We start from the raw sequence: 21,243 nt of genomic DNA, 5'->3' as shown, positions 1-21,243 counted from the left end.
AAAACAAAGTCACAGTCCAAGTGTTTCCTCTTCTCTGATAAATACAGAACAGTCCCTAACAGGTGTGCATGACGGTGCGGACGTCCCATGCAGGCAGCCTCGAGGTCTTCTCACAGTTCGTGAGCTCCTCCCTCCACGCGCACCTCGTCACCGGAGCTCGTACCTGCCCTGTCTGCTCCTCCTGCGGTACAAAAGCTCTACGCATGCGAAAAGACTCTTCCTCTTTGGTCTAACGCTAAGAAAGACACAGGTAAGTGAAACGCAGGAGCTAAGTTTTCACAAAGAAGCTAACGCCGTTGTTTTGCGGTGTAGCGAGGCCTTTCCTCTTGTGTAACACCGAGAGGCTTTTGTCGTCGCGGTAGTTAATCAATAACTTCTTACGTAGTGAGGCGGCGTTTGATGAGGGAAGTTAGCACAACACTTTAGCTAACATTAGCAACTGTAGCCTGTGTCAATGGGTGTGGATCGTGCTAGCAAGCTAATTCGGCTACCAGTAACAGAAAACACACGAGGTGGGGACCTGAAGCTAACTTAGCTTCAAGCTGAGAGATGCCCATCTGGCCCAGCTGCCACGTAACAGAGCTAACTAGTTAATGATGTTTGCTAGCTTTCGAGAGACTCTAGCGCCAACTTGAGCCATTTAAAGATTACTTTATTAACGCCGTGAGGTGGCTAACGCGTTTAACTAACTTGTGTGACAGTGTGTGAAAGAAAAATAGAGATGGCAGCAACATGGCGTACAAGTAAATTTGACACATTAGCAATTAGCTGTTAGCTTTTCGGATAGTTGGCGAGCGAGGTATGGTTGCCCCACCTTGGATACTTGTGTGCTGGGGAATTAATGTTGAAATAACATTTTAAAGTGTGTTAACTTTGAAAGATACATTTAAGCAGCGTTCAGCAAAGTACTTCTGTTAGCCATCTCCATCTCTGACTCAGGTTATTGATTTTGAAGCACTTAACCCAATCACTATCGTCTTCCCTTTTAACAGCTGTTTGGGAGTCTAAGCTGGACTTAGTTTTTATGTTTAAAATGCAGTGTTACAAATCTGTTTTCACCAGAACAATTACCACACAACAAAAATCGTATTATTCCTCTTGTGTATTTGCACATGTTGTTCTTAACACCATACAGATCTATAAGTAATACTACTGTCAATCACATGTTGTTTTTGTGTTCTTTTGCTCATCCCGGTGGTATAAAACAGCCCATCATGGCAGATGATCAAGATTTCGGACAAGGGGACTCTGGGGCCTCCTCAACATTTCCAATGCAGTGCTCTGCATTGAGGAAGAATGGCCATGTCATGATAAAATCACGTCCCTGTAAGATCGTCGAAATGTCTACCTCCAAGACTGGCAAGCATGGACATGCCAAGGTAAAACCTTCTGGTGCATCCTTTGGAATGCAGAGCTTTAGGCACTTTTGTGGTTATCCTGATGTTTCTCAGTTTTACAAGTAACCCCCAATTCTTACTTGGCCAGATGTATTCACTGACGGTGTTTTCCCAGGTTCACCTTGTCGGAATTGACATCTTTTCCGGGAAAAAGTATGAAGATATCTGCCCCTCTACCCATAACATGGATGTCCCATGTGTTAAAAGAAAAGACTACCAGGTGAGATGATGCTGTTGGATCTTGTGGTGTAACCTAGGGGCACCAAGGGGTATGTACCATGTGCAATGTAGAAAAGAATAGAGTAGACTTATTAATCCTGTGGGGGAAATTGTTTTGTTGCAGCAGCAAAGAGGACAGCAGCGACTGAATGAATATTTGTTAAAAAGGGCAAAATAATGCAAAAAAAAAATATATATATATATACATATACACACACACACACACACACACAAAAAGGATGCCCCTTAACATAGAATAAAATAAAATAGAATAGAGTAAAATAAATAACAATAATAATAAGATATGTACAGAAGTATTCAATGTGTACTGGATATTGTGTCAGTTAATCAAGTGAATACGGCAATCCAAGAATTGTTTACCTATTATGGATTGGGTGTTTTGGCAAACCTTAAAATGAACAGTACATCCATTTACCACAATATTTTAAATAGTGCATGTACCTAATCCAAATAAAAAAGTATGACACATAAAAATAAGTGCTTTTTCGATTGCTCAATGGGTGTGTCACGTGCTTCAGAGCTGAGCTGTCTCTTTAGTAGTTGTGAAAGGATATACAGGTTTTAAACTGGTTGGACAGGTTTTGTCTTGGCCAATAAGCAGTCTCCTCTGCCCTGGTTAGAGGCCTAGTTTGGGAAGCAATTCTTCAACAACACAAGGAAACAATGGGTGGTGTCTACGGCATAGTTTGTGTTTAGGGAGGGCAAAAATTTTTAGTATCAAATGTTTTTATTAATGTACCAAATCATGATGGAAATGTCTTTGTTTGTTTAAAAAATAAGGGATGCAATGATTTTAAAATTCTGGGCCGATACAGATGTTTAAAATAACAATTAGGTCAATTACTAATTCTGACGTTTTCAGTCAAACACATGTTCTGAAAAAAACCTTTTAAATTTTTCCTATATATAATATATAGGGGTAGGGGAAAATAATCGATTCTTAGAGGCATCGTGATGCGGGAGTGGATGATTTGGCATTGATTCACAATTGTCACTGATTATCTAAATGTTCATTAATAATGTGATTGTGACATAAGAAAAGCAGCATAACTCAACTGCGAGAGCAGTGTGGATGAAATAGAGTTGACTTGAAATTAAGCTTCATAAAAGGCAGCGGTTGCAAGCTTGTTAATTTAATGTCTATATAATTACAGTTGAGGCGAACATGAAGTGTAATGTTAATACTTTCTTCACCTTCACTCAGAGACTGTTTGCTGAGTAAAGTAGCAGTTAGCAGTAATGTAAAGAAATGCTGACCAACACACGCTGCAGCATTAAGCAATTCTGTAGTGAAGAAAATAACTATGCTCAGTCTGTTTCACCTAAAAACCCAGTGTCCAACCCACTTAGAGTCTTGGCTTTCCCTGGAGCCAATGCGCAGCACAGAGGCTGCTCTCCATTGCTAGAGACATCAGTTCAGAGCGCCTCTGAATCATAATCAAATGGTGAGTTGCATTGAGATTCCCACCCCTAACATATATAATATATATTTCCTCTTTTAAACGACTGTATTTATTCAAGTTTCTGGAAAAAAAGTTTACATGATTACATTGAGCACCTCATGAGAATGTTATAATTTACCTTCACCCAATACTCGTTTTTTATTAATAGAGCTAAGGCGCATCATAATGTAACGCAGTGCAACCTCCGTGAGCTGTAAGCTGCGCCCACTGGTTGCTCAGGACTAACGTTAACTCGCTCTGCTCCTGGTGATTTTAACACAGATTTTGAAATGTAACACTATCAGGGAAACGATAGAGTGCGTCCCATTTTGCGTGTTCACTGCTTCTTTTTGTCCTGATGGTGTCCCAGGGGGTGATCTGTTTGTCCCAGACATGTTTTCTATTGTTTCCAGGATGAGCCATGCCTGCTGCTTTAAGCAATCTCATTACACAAAAGTGAGATCACAGAGCTCGTTTGCCAAACAGCTATTGTATTCTTCTTGTACCTGCTCATTAGTTTTGCTGATAGGGTGATAGTGACAGGGCAGTATCAATGTTCATCCGATAATCCGCTGCAACTTTAAAAGGAAAACAATACAATACAATACAGGCCCCAAGTGACAATTCAGAACATAATACTGAATATAACGAAGAACGGCAGATATTCTGTTGCTTTCGAATATTCTCCTGTAGATCAACTTTTGTCATATGAGGTTATCCTGCCCTAGTCAGCACACATGTTTGCATGATTAACTCTTTCCTCCTCTTTTGTGTCTTTTGTTTGGGGAAGTAACCTCTTTAAATGTGCATGTAGCACCTGTTCAACTCAAAGATAAATAAATTCATTTTAAATAATGTATAACCCCCTTTCAAAACTGTCTGAACATTGGTGTCCTAATATTTTTCGGAAAATTGTGATGATAGAGCACAATATTTCAAGATAAAAATCTAACTGACCTGTAGTCTGCTGTGCACTAAGTAATTTCTCTGCTAATAAGTTAGAAGTGTCACACTGTACACATGTGATACAGGGGGTTTGGTATAGGTCACCCTCAGTTTGATGCACCCTATGAACTAAACTGTCTAAATAATTATGATGATTAAAAAACTGAAAACAGGTGTTATTTATATATCACATTTTATGCATCCCAAAGTACTTAACAAGACAAGATTAGAGGAATATAAACAGTAGCAAAAAAGGAAAGGAAAAATGGCAAATATCACTACAACAGTAAGTGATAGAAAAAGAAAAAAAGATTGGTTACAATATAACAAAACTTTAACAATGATACCAGTAAAAAAAACAGTAAAAATATCATTGTTGACAAGGGCTGCAGGCACTGGCCGTCGACCCAACGTGGTCAGATTTCCAACCGTTGGCTTGATGTGTCATGGCCTTAAGGAGAGGGAGTTCCACAGTTTAGGGCCATTAAAAACGGAAAGCAGCCTCACCAGATTTGTTGTGACAGACTTGAGCAACTTCTTCATATATTGCAAATATCATGTGCATGTGTTTAATGTTTTTAACAGTTTAGCATTTTTTTATTTTTTGCATGGTGGCACATTTAGATGATAGGGATCATTGACGGTTTCTTGTCCCTGATGGATGACGTTGGAGGAACCAGAGATGACCTTAAATTGCCAGAAAATGACTTGGGCAAAGAAATTGAGAAGAAGTTCAAAGATGATGAGACTTTTATGGTGAGTTTAAAAAATATTCATATTAATGGTGGCTGGGAAAACAGTTGATTATCTTTTCGTATGTTGCACTTCCATGTAATCATATCATAAATATCTGGAGATATGCTGTGTTGTCTAATATTTACTCAAACCTTGACAGTGTCCCAGAGATGCCCATGACAGTACACAAACCTCAAACTGTTGGCCTGTTGTAGCTTTTGTTGTTTTTTTGTCTTGTTGTAGCTGATATAACATTAGTTTCTTTAAAGGCTTGTGCTTTCTGTAAACTGAGATGGACAACTGTATGCAGAAAGCACTGTTAGGCTGATAAAGCAGTTTCATTGTCTAGTCTTTTTAGGTAAAACTAGAAGATATAAAAGCTGGCAGTTATCTGCTCAGTTTGTGTATTGGCATTACTGAAACCACTAAGTTATGAAAATCTGTTATCATACCTTTTAACTCCAGACAGCTTCTCTAGACAATAGTCCTGCCTTTCACTGGGGCTTGTGACAAAGGCATCTGGGGCCGATTGCTTCAACAAGTCTTATGCCTGGTCTTAGCTAAGTTGTTCGTAACTCGGCGTTCTAAACGTGCCCTCATTGTTATGCTTTTTGCAACATCTCGGCTTAAGGGTTCTTAATAAGACCTGGCCTAAATCTTATGCATAGTCAGGGACAGGCGTAAAGTCAGTATCTCAGCTGTTTCTATATTTCAGTAGCCTGATTCACAGCCCAACAACGACAAAAGTTGAACAGCGAACCACATTTGCGTTTTTGCGACAATCTTTTTATCTAGATAACATACAAACATAAACACGTCTTGTCCTTCACCTCAGCTTGTTCACTGAGCAGCCAAACAAGGTTCACTGGTGAAAAGTGCACAGCTAATGTACACTACATATTACACCTGCAGGTTTTATTATTTCCCATTCTAAATGCATAAATATGCAGCATTAATATGGAGTCGTCCCCCCCTTGCAGCTATAACCGCTTCCACCCCTCTGGGAACACTTTCTACAAGATTTGGGAGTGTGTCAGTGGGAATTTTTGTTCATTCATCCAGATTTTATACACCTGCAGAAATGGGACTGAATAAAATACCTGAATTCAATGATTAAGAGGTGGGCCAATACTTTTGTCCATATAGTGTATGTTATCAGGGAAGACAGATGTTGGCTAATTAGCTAGAGCACATTAAGCAGCATAATATAAACTTGCTGGCAAATGTCACTTTGTGTCCGTTCAGTGAGTCTTTGATACCACTGCTAACAACACAATGTCTGTCCATGAGCTGCAAGCCAACTTTGTTTACATTTTGTCTCCTTACACGCCGTCTGCTTTTCGTTGAACACAGACACACCTCTACTACACAGTAGACAAACTACAAGTGTGAAACTTACTTTTCTTTTTCTGATTCTACGTGATTGCCGCAAACATTAAATAACGAGCTACATATTAAGACCGCAGGAAAAAGTTGATGTATCCTAGCAACAAATGTGCTGATCAGCAACAGCCGTAGTCTCTGAGGATTCACTTGAACGTGCATCGCTAAGACTAGGTATTCGTTTGGTTGGTGCAATGACGTGAAGTCTGTCCCGAAGCCTGGTCTTGGCAAAAGCTGCTTTCACACAGATCAGGTCACGCTATGAGACTGCAACAAAGTCCCTTTTTTATACCGCCCTTGCATTTTCACACAGAACCAAACGATGACGGCATCATTTCACTCTAGTGTGTCATTATACACTGCGTCGTGGCACCTTTTAATCAACAGAGGCAGATTGGGTGTGACATATAACACAACAGCATCAGTCTCGGGTGTGATATACATCATTTGCGTTTGCATAACATGTCAATCACAATCATTCACCTTCTTGTATGTGGCAGCTGATCTCGTCCTCTGTTCGGAGGATAAGAAGCTCCAGAATCTCATTGTTGTCCCAGTTTGTCTATATTTGCGACCACTGTTCCTTTTGAATTAGTGGTTACTTGCCAACAGCTGCTTTTTAGTCTCCTGCAGTTTGGGTGCCAACATGATGCGCAATCAAAACATCACGCCCGTTCTGCCTGTGGTCATGTGTCTCTGGCTTAATGTTTTACACAGACCTTGTTTCAGTTCTATTACTACATCCATTTCTAGTTCAGAGGCGAGACCACTCTGTCCCTCCTTTCCATGATTTGACATTATATACAGAGCGGCATAACGGCGTGATATTCCAGCCTTGGAACAAAAGGCAGTGTAAATGCAGCTAAAGACAGACTTAACAGTTAGGACCAGGCTTAGTTAAGACTAGATGGTGCAACCGGCTCCTGGAGTCTAGAACATTTTTAAATAAAAGTAGTTGTGCAAAGAAAATGTTTGTTTAGAAAAATGAGACGTCTTTAATTGTGTTTTGCAAGTGGAAACCTGTTGACAAGTTAATTTAGCAAGTTAGCGATTGAAATTCAGGCCCAGGCAGAATAAAGGGATGATTTCTCAGCAGAAACAATGTGATGTGAGAAAACTGATTGAATATCTTATTTTTCTCCCCCCCCCTTTCAGGTCACTGTGCTAAAAGCTATAGACGAAGAAAATGTAGTTGGCGTGAAGGCCCTGACTTAATATGTCCAGGACAGTGCTTGGAGACCTCACATTCCTGTTCTCCAGCATGGCTTTGAAGCCTTACCAAAGCTACTGGCCTTCACCCCACATCTCCACCAGTTTCCCTGCCGCTCAACTGAAATGCGGAAACTGGACTGGGTCAGCTTCGACAACCTTACCTTGGAGTTGGGGCTGACTGGCATTCTCTTCAATCAATGAAGTTATCCACCTGAAGCCACCACAGCTTAACTTTGCAATGGCCACTAATATTGTTCCAGGAATTCCTAACACATTCCAGCTATCCATTACATTCTTTTGAGAGTCTGGGCGATGGGTTTTCTTTTTGCAATTAATTACATTCATTCCTTTTTAAATCTCTCCTGTTGTCCTTTTTCTCTTAATGAAGTGCAGAGCTGTTGCTGTGAACTTGTTTACAGTTTAGATGCTTCACCTTGCTTTCAATTGAAATTCTCCCCAAAAGGATTTTATCTCCACTGGCTGATGTAACGTCACACATAAGCGCCAGTTCTAATTGGTACACAACTCGGAGAATCTAAAAACATAACTTCATTGATGGTGGGAATATGCCTTTCTGCCTCTGACAATTAAAACATATGCATGCACACTCATAATTGACTCGTGTAAACATGCCTAAGCAGCTATGACTTTATATAAACATAGTGCTGAGCGGTATGACCAAATATTTGTCTCGTGGTATTTTTTAGACTTTTTTTCATGGTATATCACTTTTTTCATGGCTTTGCTGTTATATGGGTTTATAATGGCTTATTCTTCTGACAGCAGAACATAAAATCTAAAAATATTTTAATGTAATCATGTACGCTGAAGGCTGTTGAAGCCCTTCTATGCTTGGCTGCCCAAAAACCACCAATAAAGGAATTGGAATCAGTTGCAGAATTAAAAAAAAAATATTGTTGTGCAAACTGCAGCATAGTTAAAACTGAACTTAAAAATTATTACATAGGCCAAAAATCTTGGCTTAAAAAGAACATTTTAAGATTGTTGTAAGAGTGTTGTATCTCAGTTTGGATTAAAATGTTTTTATATTTAATGTACTCCTGACAATAGATCACCATAAGTCACTACAAACCTTTTATATGCAGCGTATTCGAGTATTGAAAGAGATTTCTCAAATGCACAAGTTAGAAACAAGTCTAATATTCACAATATGTTATGAAGTATTTTGTCCCCGATAAGACGTACTTCCAATCCAGTGTTTAATCATCACTCTGAACCAGTCTTTGTGGACTATGTAAAGGGATCATGTCCTGCAAAGGTGGATTGTTGTTGCGTTCGTAGTGTCGCACCAGCTTTTCCTGTCATATGTAGTGCCCCGAACATACGCTACTTCAAGCAATGGCTGACGCTTTGGCTTCCCTTTTTCACAGGCACTACACAGTGACACCATCAAATTTGACAATCCTAATTGCACGCATTCTTGTGGTATTCCCACATCTCTCCTGCTGAGATTATGGCTTAAATTGTTAGTGCTGCGCACGGCAATAACAGTAGGTCGACAAACTTAATATTACATCAGATTTCTGTTTTTGGAAAAACTCTCTATAATGAGACACGGTCAGCTTCTCTTGTACCACTACCCACAATGCTGTTTAGCTGTGTATTTTTGTCAGTGTACAATTAGTAAGTGATAGGTTTTTTTTTTGTGTGTCACGAATTGTTTGGTGCCATGGTGTTTTGCCCTGTTTAAGAGCTGGTGCGGGTTATTAATTGTGCTATGAAAATATAACTTGGTAAGATGGGTGTGCAGTTATTAGGGGTCTCCTCCTTCACTCTACGCAGCCTGCACCGCCTGTAGCGCTCTTTCCTGCCTGTAGAGAAGTTACATTAAAAGATTCAGCCTTGCACTGGTGTTTGAAATATTCATATCATACCGGAAATAAGAACCGGTGTTCTTAATGAACCGGTATACCGCCCAGCACTATGTAAACAGCAGAATTTGATTTACTTTGCATTTCTATTGCATCAAGCAAGATGATTATAACATCAGTCCTTTGTAGCAGGGAACTGTGGTGTCTCAGCTGTTCTGATGCCGAACAGGCCTGGACAGGGGTAGTTGGGTGGGGCCATTTTCTCTTCTATGCTAAGAAATTTTTTTTCCTTTCACTTGAGGCCTTTTATTAGCTGACAAATGTACAGAAAATGATTTGGGAAGAACAAACACTGAAAACCTTAACTTTTAGCAACATCACAATACTAAAGATCATGATAACTTCTTGGCACACAATAGTGGAAACAACAAACCATTTTTATGTCTCGTAAGGCGTAGCCAAATCTAGATGGTAGTGTCGCTGTGGGTTATTAGAGTCATGGGAGATGTTGGTGCCCAAGACCAGAACAGATGAGTGTTAGCATTGAGCTATGTTTTGGGTTGCGGGTGGGTGAAACTAGTTGTAGAACATAAATTTAAGGGTGTTAGCTCTGTTTGCAGATTAATGGGATTTTAAAGCATTTTGTGCATTTTGCACTCTAAAACAGATTGTGGTTCACGTGGACTTTTAGAAAATGATGCTGAATGGTTCTCTTTGATTACCTCCACAAAAAACTGTTACTGGGAGACATCGGGTAATTGCAAGGAAATCAGAATGCATCTACATGCACTGCGTTAACGCGGTTGCTGTAGAAACTGTATTTACATGTAGGTAGTCAGTTTTTCTCCCCTACCTCCTACCATAAAAATTAAAACTGTAAAACAATTTTAAGTGTATTTGCAATATATTTGAAGCGCTGCAGCCTGAGTATATTTCTTGTTTTTCTGATTTGAGCATTTGCACTGCTGGTGCAGTGAGGGGGATGGACTGTAGTGAAGTCTTTCAAGAATGCATGCGCTATTTAGCTGTGTATATTAATACTATTATTAGACTAGGTTTTTTTTGGGAGGGGGGGTTTCTAAGTCTAACTTTGGATTTTGGCTCTTGGATCTTCTGCGCTGTTGTCATAGCAATACTTTTCCTATTTCAAGTTTTGGTCATGAACCTGTGCTCGTGTAAAAACCCTGTTAGAAACACAGTTAAGCGTATAATTGGTTGAGAAGTCTGATTTCTTTAGCAGAAATTTCTCAGTCCTGTACACCGGGCAAGTGGTGTTTGTATGACATTTTACAACATCAGATCAGATTGGTTAAATGCATGTAAACACTGATTTTATGTTGACAGTGGAAGGTATTGTGTCCAGCTTTCAAGTTTGTACAACAGCAGCCGGTCTGTTATTTTTGTTCTGACTTAAATTCAGCTCATGTATTTCTTAATTTTGTCAAGACACCAAAGTAATCTAGTCAATGTTGTTTTATGCATTTAACAATTTTGTTTCTCAGCATTCCGTTCTTGTTCAACGTGTGGTGTTTTCCCTGAAAATATCACATTAGGAGCTATGGCATTAACAACTCTGGTCTTTTCTCCTGGCCATCTAGATGTTCACTTATGGTACCAAACGGCACAATAATAGACCTGCAAAAACTAAAGGTAGAAGCCACATAACTGCACTCAGTGTACTAATGTTAAATTTCTTATTGAGTATACATTTCTATAAGCAGGAGGAAAAAGCTTTTGGCTGACTTTGAAGGCTCTAAAGGCAACAGTACAGTTAAAACTAACCTTGTGCCGTGCATGCAGTTGAAATGTCCAGCATTTTCTTGCAAAAGAGGGTCCCTGCCTGCCTTTGTTAGCACTTAAATCCTCTTACAGCTTTAGCTCATAGCGCCTCAATCTGATTTTACCACTTTAGGGGGAGTAATGAGCCTAAGGAGTGTGTAACGTTTTGCATAAAAAGTGCGGGAAATGCTGTTTTTGGGTAAACCAGTTTGACCAGTGAGTCAACACACACTGTGGCATTGTGTTTCGTCCTTAATTTTGATTGCAAACATTTAGTTTCTACAGTACTGCTTCCTAACACGTATGGTTAGATTTCCAGAAGTATCTTCATCCTAATTACTAATCAATATTTCATTTTTAATGGTATGAGGTTTTGAAATTATTCTCCCTAATAGAAGATAAATGTCTTCCTTAAGCCATATGGGTGCCCTGTTACATGTGTCTTTAGCCAAGGTCAGACGCAGGGGAATTCGACTCATTTCTCACCCTCCGATTATTAAACTGCCCGTTGCTTCTCATGTAGCACTGATTACGACCACACATCTTGCCGATGATCCTCTACCTTCAGCTGTCTCTCACATGGAGACGAGTAACAGGACTGACCTCTGAATTTGTTTACGTTTACACTGTAAGAAAGATGTGCTGTCCTTTTTGGCTTCACATGCTGAGGAGGGATCAGAGACTGCTCGGGATACAACCGCAAAAATTACACACGAGGGCAGATTTTCTCAGGGCTCCAAATAGCAGACAGCAGTGAGGATACGAAATGAGATTAGAATTATTTTATTTTGAGTAGTTTGCCTCACACATATATAATATTCTGGTATTGGAGAGTTACATTTCCTCTTTTTTGCCCCTAATCATCTCTGTTACCTCTCATCAGACATCGTCAGCGTTAAGTTTTCTCTGACTTCTATCTGCTATTTCAGTTGTCTTACAAGAAACTGGTTTATTTGTATGTTTTCGACCACAGGTACAGTGTGTTGTAGTAAAAACGGAATAGGTGAATTGCTCTTTTTTCGTTTTGTTTTAGCTAAAGTTTCGAGGGAAAATGTTACCTTGAGCCTCTTCTAGAACATAAAGAAACACAGGCTCCTCTATCCTAACTAATGTATGGCTGCTGTCTTAAAAATCACAACTGTCTGTTTTTATTGTATAGGCAAAATAAAGTTCATTAAGATGTTACTGGCTACATTAGTCAGCTGTTCTCTCTTATTTTGTCCAAAATGGCAAACGGCTTCCACGCCGGGGATAAAATGGACCATTAAGCAGCAGCGCCATTTACTGTATAGTCATGAAAATAATAAGGTGAGCTTATTTGCTAAACAAAGCAGTGAGGGTTGGTTATGTTTGACTTTAAGCAGAACCGCATGTTTTTATAATACCCGAACTGTGTCGCTATCAGTCAAGCATCTATACCAACAGAGGGATTCAGAGGAATAGGCACTGTAACAAAACAACTTAAAAAATGTCACCTGTTTTCACACATTTATAAGTCCAGCTGAACATGTGACTTCGCTTGTGACAACAGAAAGTTAAGAACTTGAAGAATTCACAATGAATGTTGCACTTGAGATATATATGAAGCCCCAATTGTGGAATATGTATTTAGAATCTGATTTCCATAATCATAGAGTAACTAGGAATAGTGCAACAACTTTCTGTTAGATTTTACAAAGGACAATAAAAATACAAAAAAAACAACAAAAAACCCCCCAAAATGTATTAACTTTGGATATACTAATTTATACACAAATACAAATACAAATTTTATAAGTTTTCCATTACTATCACAGTGGAGGCACGTTGAGGAAAACAAAGGTAATACTCAGTATTACTCATTACTCATACTCATTAAGTCATTTAGCAGTTGATATATTACTGATGTGTGACGTAAAAATCCTCGGATGTGGCTGCTGTTATTTTTCAGTATTCTTTCCAGATAGTGGGAAAAACTCTGAAGGAAGATCAGAGCCATTCTAAAAATCAAACAACAACAACAAAGTAAGTTTTTAGAGCAAAATAATATGAGAATAAATTCGTACTTTAAAGGAAAAAAAATACGATGACATAATTTTGAGAAAAATGTTAAATTGAACATGTAAATTTACAAGAAAAAAAGCTCATAATGTTATGAGATTAAACTTAGACATTTCTGAAAAGAAAGTCACAATATTAAGTGATTAAACTTGTAACTGTATGAGAATGAAGGTTCTGTCGGTTTAAATCTGCAACTTTTTTCTTGTAAATTCACGAGTTTAATCCTGTAATTTTATCACTCTTTTCTTGTAAATTTATGAGTTTAATCACATAATATTACAACTTTTTTCTCATAAATGTACCCCTCATATCGCAGTGTTATGTCATTTTTCCCTCGAAATTAAAATTTTATCCTCGTAATAATATGAATTTATTTTAGAAATATATTTTAAAAAAGAAAAGATTTGTTTTTCTTTAATATGACCCTAATTCTACTTTCTAGAAAACAACAGCGTGCCCAAAAAGTATTTACCAAATACGGCAAAATAAATGCCAGCTGTTACCCAGCTGCATTTTGATTGGTTATTTACCAAATGGCTGCTGACGTCATTTGCAGGTAACGGAAGTTGTTATTTGTTTGTGAAAAGATGGCGCTGGCCATCATGAACAACATGGATTATGTTTCACAATACAAATGTGAAAGTCTACCCCTTGAAGAAAAACTCAAGACTGGACACGTCAATGTCCACCTGCCGCCGGATAATGTTATAAACCAAAACGCTCGTTGAAAAACACGTGAGATTTACTGAGTGGGTCTCCAGGGAAACCACCACCACATAAGAGAAGACGATTTTTTTAAAATTTTTTTTATTTTTTTGGAGGAATTAATTTGGAGTTCAAAAGGAGACTTTGGAGAGGATTCCTAAACATGAAAGCAGCAGGACAACGTGGCGAAACTGCTGTGACATAACAACAAATGGAGGAGAACAGGTATGTGCCCCAGTCCTGTTAACACCTGTGTGAAATCGTAGGTACTGTCAAACTGCACGCTGTGCCATTTTTGGTTTTGCATCTGTCTAAAGTAGTTATTGCTCCACTGCCCCCCCGGAAATGACATTGATCTTAACTCTGGTTTGTTATTTGGCTTCTAGCTGCAGCCAGTTATTCATTTATGTTTTTCAGATTAAAGGCCAATACAGGCCCACAAATCGTGTTTATGTTTGGGTTATCCTAGAGTTAATATTTCTGTGCAGGCCTACATCATGTTATGGTGGAATGTAACTAAGTACATTGAATAAGCAACTACTGTTCTTAAAAAATAGATGTACCTGTTCTTAATTTGAGCATTTTAATCTCATACCACTTTCTTCTAGTGGTGCAAAGTAACTAAGTACATTTACTTGAGTACTTAAGTACAATTTTGAGGTACTTGTACTTTACTATAGTGTTTCCATTGAATGTTAATTTATACTTCCATTACATTTAGGGGCAAATATTGTCCTTTTGCTAAAGTGTATTGTTTAATAGCTTTTGTAGCTAGTTATTTTGCAGATTTATGCTGTTTATGCAAAATATAAATCACTTTATGAATTACATTCTCTAGGTTAAGGTAGCCAGCAGTACATAAAGTAATTAAAATGAGCACCACCACTACAAGAAACTTCTGGAATTTGTCAGTAATTACCAGATGCACTGATGTTAAATGCTCACTAGGTGGCAATAGAGCATCACTTTTGATTGCTGAGTTTGTTCTCTATAATGCTTTTTTTTCAAATCTTTGGTCTCTGATTTTTCCTTGCACAGTAGTGGTAGTCAAAGAGGTTCATAAAGCCATGCACGTGCTTTGACGTTGAAGTATCTAATGCATAGGGAGTAACGTGTGGATTGCAGCTGTGCATGATAGCATTCACTGGTGGCAAGAAGAGTTTAGAAATGTTTCGATAATTTGACTCAAGCACCTGGTGATCATGCAGTGTTTGTGACTTTTAGTAATGATGAAACCCTCCATACAGCGTTCTGATCCAGGTTTTCCATTTAGGAAGGACTGCGTCAATAATCACAGGGCCCCTTTTCAAACACAGCTGTCTCCTCTCAGCCCTGCCTCTTACAAATTATGCAAATCATTTATGTTGGAAAATATGTTGTGAAGGAAACTCTACATTCTCTGCGCTCATCAGGTCTCACTTGCTCTCCCATGCACCCCAGTGAACAAGGGACATGAAACTACAGCCCTCACAGACTCCAAAACCCATTAAGGCCCTCATGGCCATTACAGTGAAACCCTTAGTGCTCCTCTACTCCTACAGTGTTTTACTGGGATCGTCTGAACTCTTTCAAGGGTCAGTGTGGCGTTAGAAGCAGGGATTGTGGAGGGGATTGGCCAAGGTTTTATGGGCCATTCCACAGTGCTCCAAGCGTGTTTATCCAGACGGTAAAGCCGCTGGATTCCTGCTCGCTGTTTGAAGGACGTGAACGTTTGGAATAATTGGAGATTTGATAGAATATCAAGTTAGAGGGATTCTCTTATAAGTTAGGGAAAACACTAACTGCGAACACACACACACACAGGCTACATACATCAACACTGGGGGAGCAGCAAGTGTAAAGGAGGGCCATTATGTAACTGCAGGACCTGTGTCTCGGACCAGCGTGAGTTGGAGAGAGAGCAGAGATCAAAGCATTAGTGTGAACCGTGTGCTTTTATTGAAACTGTATGGGATTAACTGTGCTTTTGTGTGTGTGTGTGTGTGTGTGTGTGTGTGTGTGTGTGTGTGTGTGTGTATGTGAAGAGCTGAGAGGGAATATAGAGCTACTTTCAGGTTCTTCCAACTGTCAGTCCTGCTCTTATTACTGATACTTTTTTGGGGGGCAAAATTATACAGGACAGGTATGACACAAAACATAATCAGCTTGGGTTTATTATAATAAATCCTAATAGGACTGTCACAACCGTCAAAGCACCGGCATAAATCCAAAAGAACAGTTACGACCGAAAAAGCAGAAAGAAAAGAGGCAGAAAAATGTAAAAGTATCACCATGCTCTTATCAGTGTCGCACAAAAATGTAGATTCTTTAAATGACTGGCTCCTAACCTGTTGGTTGCAAGGCCTGCAAGGCATATTTTTAGACAATGGGTCCCTGGACATACATCTTAAGGCCCCGCCACCTCTCCCACACAGGAGAAAGACACACAGACTTTATATTTGATTGTCTGCTGTGGTTTTGTGTCTGTAGTTGTTTTTAGCCCCTTTTAGAGTCATAAAGCAATTCTTTGTACGTAATTCGTATCTCTTCATAGCCATTTTTTGTCTCTTTGTGGTTGTTTGGCCCTTTTTGTAGTTTTTGTAAGTCTGTGTGTCTTTGCAGCTGTTATGCAACTTTTCAACTGTCATTTTGTGTCTCTTTGTGGTTGTTTTTGTCTCTGTGGTCATTTTGGGGCTCTTGTTGTGTCTGTCGCTGTTTTACCCCTTTTTATAGATGTGATTTGAGTTTTGTTCATCTTTGTGGTCATTTCGAGTGTCTTTGCACTCTCTTTAAACCTCTTTTTAGTTACTTTGTGTCTTTTTATGGTCTTTTTGTGTCTCCTTTTGGTCATTTTCTGAGTTTCTTTGTGTTTCTTTGCATTCACTATTTGGGTTAATTGCACAGTTTATTAATTATTCTCTACTAATTTTGTTTTGCATTGAATATAATATGAATGATCCATAGAACATGTCACTTGTACTTGGGGGTCATGTGTTACTCAGTGATTGAAAGGGGGTCCTAGAAGGGAAAAGTCCCGAATGAAATATGATAAAAGAAGAAAGTAATATGATTAAAATATATTCATATTATCATTAATGTCTCTGATGAGTTCTATAGCATCCCACTTCATTTGGGGGTTTTAAAGTCCACATATTATATCCTATACATGCTTCAGATTCAGGTTTGGTCTGTTTGCTTGTTCCTTGTGTATTTGCGTACTGTCATGTCAGCATGAGTCCATCTGTATGATGGATGATTGTGTTTGTAGGCGACAGTGTGGTTATATAATTTGGGGTGTGTGTAGTATCTGTGCATGAAGAAGGCATGTGTGGGTTTGTGTGTGCATCTGTGTAAGAGGTGTTGTGAGTGTATTTGAAGATCAGTGGAGTTATTGAATCCAGATTTTGAAGTAAAAAATGGGGAGAACGAGCACTTCATCTCCGCCTCTGACAGGATTTGGAGGACAGAAGGAGGTGTTTTGTCCTCCTTTCATGTGCTTAGTCCTGCTGTGAGAGGAGCAGTAGGAAAGGTTTTTTTTCCCCTTATGTGTGTGGTGTTTGTGTGGAGTCGGGTGTGTATTAATATTGAAAATGAATCAGACAACCATTTGATGGATTGTGATGTACAGAAGTGTTCATGTCTCTCTTGGTTTACATACTTTTTTGAAAAGCTAGCTTTAGTTTGGCTCTGCGGGTGGTAAAGCTGGTCTGGTTCTTTGGTCTAGACTGAAAGATGTTAACAACTATGTGATGGATGGCCATACAATTTTGTAGAGAAACTCATGGTCCCCATGTCATGAATCCTTATGACTCTGACTCTTTGACTTCCCTTTATGGCCACCATGAGGTTGTGCTTATGATTGAAATATCTCCACAGCTATTGGGGGATTTTTATGTACTTTGGTTCAGGCATTTATGTCCCCATCAGGATGAATTTTTGTAACTTTGGTGATCCTCTGACTACCTCTAGCACATTTTTTTTGAGTAATGGCATCTTTTTTTGAGATGCCATTACTTTTCCAAATACCTGGAAAAGTAATGGCATCTCAACTCTACTGTGTGTTTGTTTGATCATTAGGAAATGTTAGCATGCTACCACATTAAACTAAGATGATTGTACTTGCTAAACATCAGTATATTATCATTGTTATTGTCAACATGTAAATATGCTGGAAATTAAAGCATGGGCAGATTATGAGACAATGGGGCCCTGGGCACAGATATGCAAAAGACCCCACCACCTCTCCAACAGAAACAAGACACACAGACTTGGTGGTTTGGGTGTCTTTGTAGTTGATATGCATTATTTTGTGGTTTTGCATATCTCATATATGTTAAATGTACATATTAAACCAGATTCTGAAGCTGGTTTAAACACATTCATAAAGATATATGGCCAGGGAATGATGTCAGTAGCAACTACAGGCAACCAGAGACATCACCTCAACTTTCCTTTTAAAACTACATGTTTTACTAAGTGCAAACTGTGGTCAGGGTCTATTCTGTTTCAAAATGTTGACTGGGAAAAGCGGGGATGTTGTGCACGTCTGTTTTTGTGTGAGTCTTTGTAGGCGCACATTTGTACAAGAATGTGATTAAGACCAGCAGGGCAGGGGTGTGTCTTCTGTCTTCAGAAAAAAAAGTTATGCTAACAAATGTGTTCATTTGAGAACGGGGCTCACAGCGTGTACGCTCTATTTTAGCTGACAACCTTCTGAACACTCATACTACTGCTTCACAGGAAAACAACCGACACTAGTTCTTTTTTGTGTGTCCTTTTTTTAGAGCTGTACAGAACAAAAGATCTGTTCTGATCAGTTTCTTTGTGTTGCTCTTCTTGAGGAGAACAGCTTAAATATTTGTAAATTTAGTGTGGACATATGTCACGAGTGGACATATCTCTCTCAAACCAGCAAAGCAAACAAGCAACAAACGTGAAGTGTTTTAAAGTTCCTGCGCCTCTATAGAGAGTCATTGTTTTAGGATGCTTAGAAAAAGAAAAAAAGAATCAAGTAAATTATTGCTAGTTGAACAATACAACAAATACGTATTAAAGTATGTGTGGCAGTAGCTGACGGTTTGTGTGTGTGTGTGTGTGTGTGTGTGTCCTTGTACTATTTTGTATCCCCTCTCTAAATTCAGAGGTTTTTGTGTGTCCATCAAAGCATTGCAGGTGGATCTCTTTATGAGTTCCTTTTTTTCCTCAGCAGCAGTTTGTGGCAAATGAGTTGTGGGGTGGATAATCACTTTATTGATCTAATCAGAGTTGATAAGATCTGTAGGGCTGAATTGTCTCAGTGGAATCTGATTCGGCTGTTCAGTATGAACATTCGGCAATTCGTTTTTTGGTGTTTTTTCAAACTAAGTTTTACAGTTTGGATAGGGCTCAGCAGGACATTCAGTCTTACTGCGGCATTCATGTAATAGAGGAAACAAGCTAACAGCGCTAACAACGGATCACAAATGTGAAACATTTTTTGCAGATACTAGATATCAAGCAAAAGCTAGAGATTGTGTCAAAGTAAGTTCCTGTAAACTGTAAATTCATACTTCTCAGCAGAAGAGAGAGGATAATGTTATCACAGAGCCTTACAGTGCAGAGGTCTTCACGTCTGTACTCTCCACGACAAACAGTAGTATGACAGTCAGGAGCAAGTCTGGTAACCAAAACACCCCACAGCACACTGACTAGCAAAAAAACCAAAACAAACAAAAAAGACTGTTTGGTTTGAAGCTATCTCAGTCAACAGTCCAACTGATGATTCAAATCTCCGACTTTCAGGGGGCAGCCCTTAAGATCAAATCAATGTATGAGAGGAGCAGCTGCCGAATAGGGTAAACACAAACGTTTAGACCCGGTGCAATGTACAGTTGAGTTTCACTTTTATTGCACCTGATTATGCTGCTCCATGTATGCCCACAGTACGCTCTGCCCTCTGAGAGTGCAGTGCAATGAATAACCGAATGGAAAGCTACGCATACATTCCAACAGCACTACAAATTAACAGCATTAAGAACTATTTTATTAAATGTGTATTAATAGGGATGAGATATGTGCTAAAACTAAACTAAAAGAAACATTTCAGTACAACCATTACTGCAGTGATGTTAAAAAGAGTTTAAGGCAACAGACAATAAGTGCACATTTCTAATACATTATTACAGAATGACTATGGAGCTTCTGTTTTCCTGACCAGTGTCTCCAGATGAATTGAGTTTGAACATCCAGGCTGTTGCCTCTGATAGATCTCTGGTCAAATGCAGCATGTTGTTTCTGGCCACCTGCTCCCCTCTGGCACAGCTTTGAACTTCCTTGTGTGTGTGCGACCTGCAACGTATGTGTGTGTATTTGTAAGGTCAGTTAGTAGACTAGTAGTTGGAATTTGAAAGGTTGTTTCCAACATCTGGCGGTTGACTCTAGCAGGAGGTGGGGAACAAAGACGTGAAGAAGAGCTGATGGGAGGTGGGCTGGGGTGGGTCATTATTCGAACCAGATGAGGAAAGCCTCTCATAGCTGAGGAATCAAAACACTATTTTTAGTGCTAAATCACCAATAAGAGATAAGTAACGAAAGAAAGTAATAAAAAAGATATAAAATGACCACGATATATTAAATCAGGGGCCTAGTGGGGTAGAATATGTACCATAAAACCTGTCTCTTTCTCAATGTCCAATCAAGCAGAAATGCCTTTAAAAATCTATTTTAAAAAAAGAGAGAGATGCAAAAGGACAACAAGGAGAAAAGGAGCATTGATAAAGAGGCAAACAATAGCGAAAAAGAGACACTGAAATGACCCAAACAAATACAAAGAGGTTTTCTTCATTCTGGGTTCATTCATTACAATGAATAAACAATAAAACTATAATAATGTAACATCAATTATTGCCAAGAATCAGAGCTTTAACTGTGAGACTGTATATGATAAGAAAACTATGATAGTGATGCTGACAGTAATGAGTTTCAGTCAGACAGCTTATGGCGATATGTGAACAGTCAGCAGCATTTGTTTGGATTTTTTCTGGGTTTGTCATGGTATTACTCACGCTGATGTATTGAGTCTGAAGGGAAGTTTTGGGAGTGGCGGAGGAATGCGATGCTATCATACCGATAAACAGGTGTTCGTCTGCTCTTCTCCCACACTTATTGATATCCAGGACATAGCTGGACCCTGCTGACCTCTGGACATGTTACATAAGAAGAAACAAACAGTACTTGTGTATGTGTGTGTGTGTTTCCGGTGCTTTGGTGGATGTGGGTTTGTCATGTGCTTTGAGAGATTGTCTGGAGTCCTCAGGTCCCTACGACAGCCAATGAATGAAAAGTTTAGTGGAGATATGTGTTTGTATTCATGTCGAGTGAGATACTAGAAAGAGTAATAAACATAGAAAAATAGTGTTGGCAGCGGTGAGAGGGTGATGGCTCCTGCCCTCTAGCACCGATGTGGAGAGAGCTTAAGATATGTTTGAAATGTTTTAGATCCAAAAATAAAGTGAATTCTGTGTCCTTGAAATGGCCTCAATTCCAGTTTGACTGTGAATGTACGGGTGTAGCTTC

General features: G+C 39.1%; 2 protein-coding genes across 2 annotated transcripts in view; both read left to right on the top strand.

Annotated features, from left to right (window-relative positions):
* The first annotated feature begins 91 nt into the window (after window positions 1-91).
* LOC121953223 (eukaryotic translation initiation factor 5A-1-like) lies at window positions 92-12,155 on the top strand. Its single transcript, XM_042500181.2, has 5 exons — window positions 92-250; window positions 1,209-1,379; window positions 1,513-1,617; window positions 4,649-4,780; window positions 7,298-12,155. Exons 2-5 carry the CDS (start codon window positions 1,215-1,217, stop codon window positions 7,355-7,357), a joined length of 462 nt encoding a protein of 153 aa, XP_042356115.1. The 5' UTR covers window positions 92-250; window positions 1,209-1,214; the 3' UTR covers window positions 7,358-12,155.
* A 1,424-nt stretch (window positions 12,156-13,579) lies between these two features.
* Window positions 13,580-21,243, top strand: part of slc7a14a (solute carrier family 7 member 14a) — a 73,804-nt gene continuing 66,140 nt past the window's right edge. Inside the window, exon 1 of the mRNA XM_088087403.1 lies at window positions 13,580-13,935. The gene's annotated coding sequence lies outside the window, so the exon portion shown is untranslated. The remainder of the gene's footprint in view (window positions 13,936-21,243) is intronic.

The sequence above is a fragment of the Plectropomus leopardus genome, chromosome 14 (assembly GCF_026936395.1).
Source record: "Plectropomus leopardus strain MGB_pleo_1.0 chromosome 14, ASM2693639v1, whole genome shotgun sequence".
In the NCBI taxonomy this organism is placed as follows: Eukaryota; Metazoa; Chordata; class Actinopteri; order Perciformes; family Serranidae; genus Plectropomus; species Plectropomus leopardus.
This window is presented reverse-complemented; position numbering and strand designations above follow the sequence as displayed.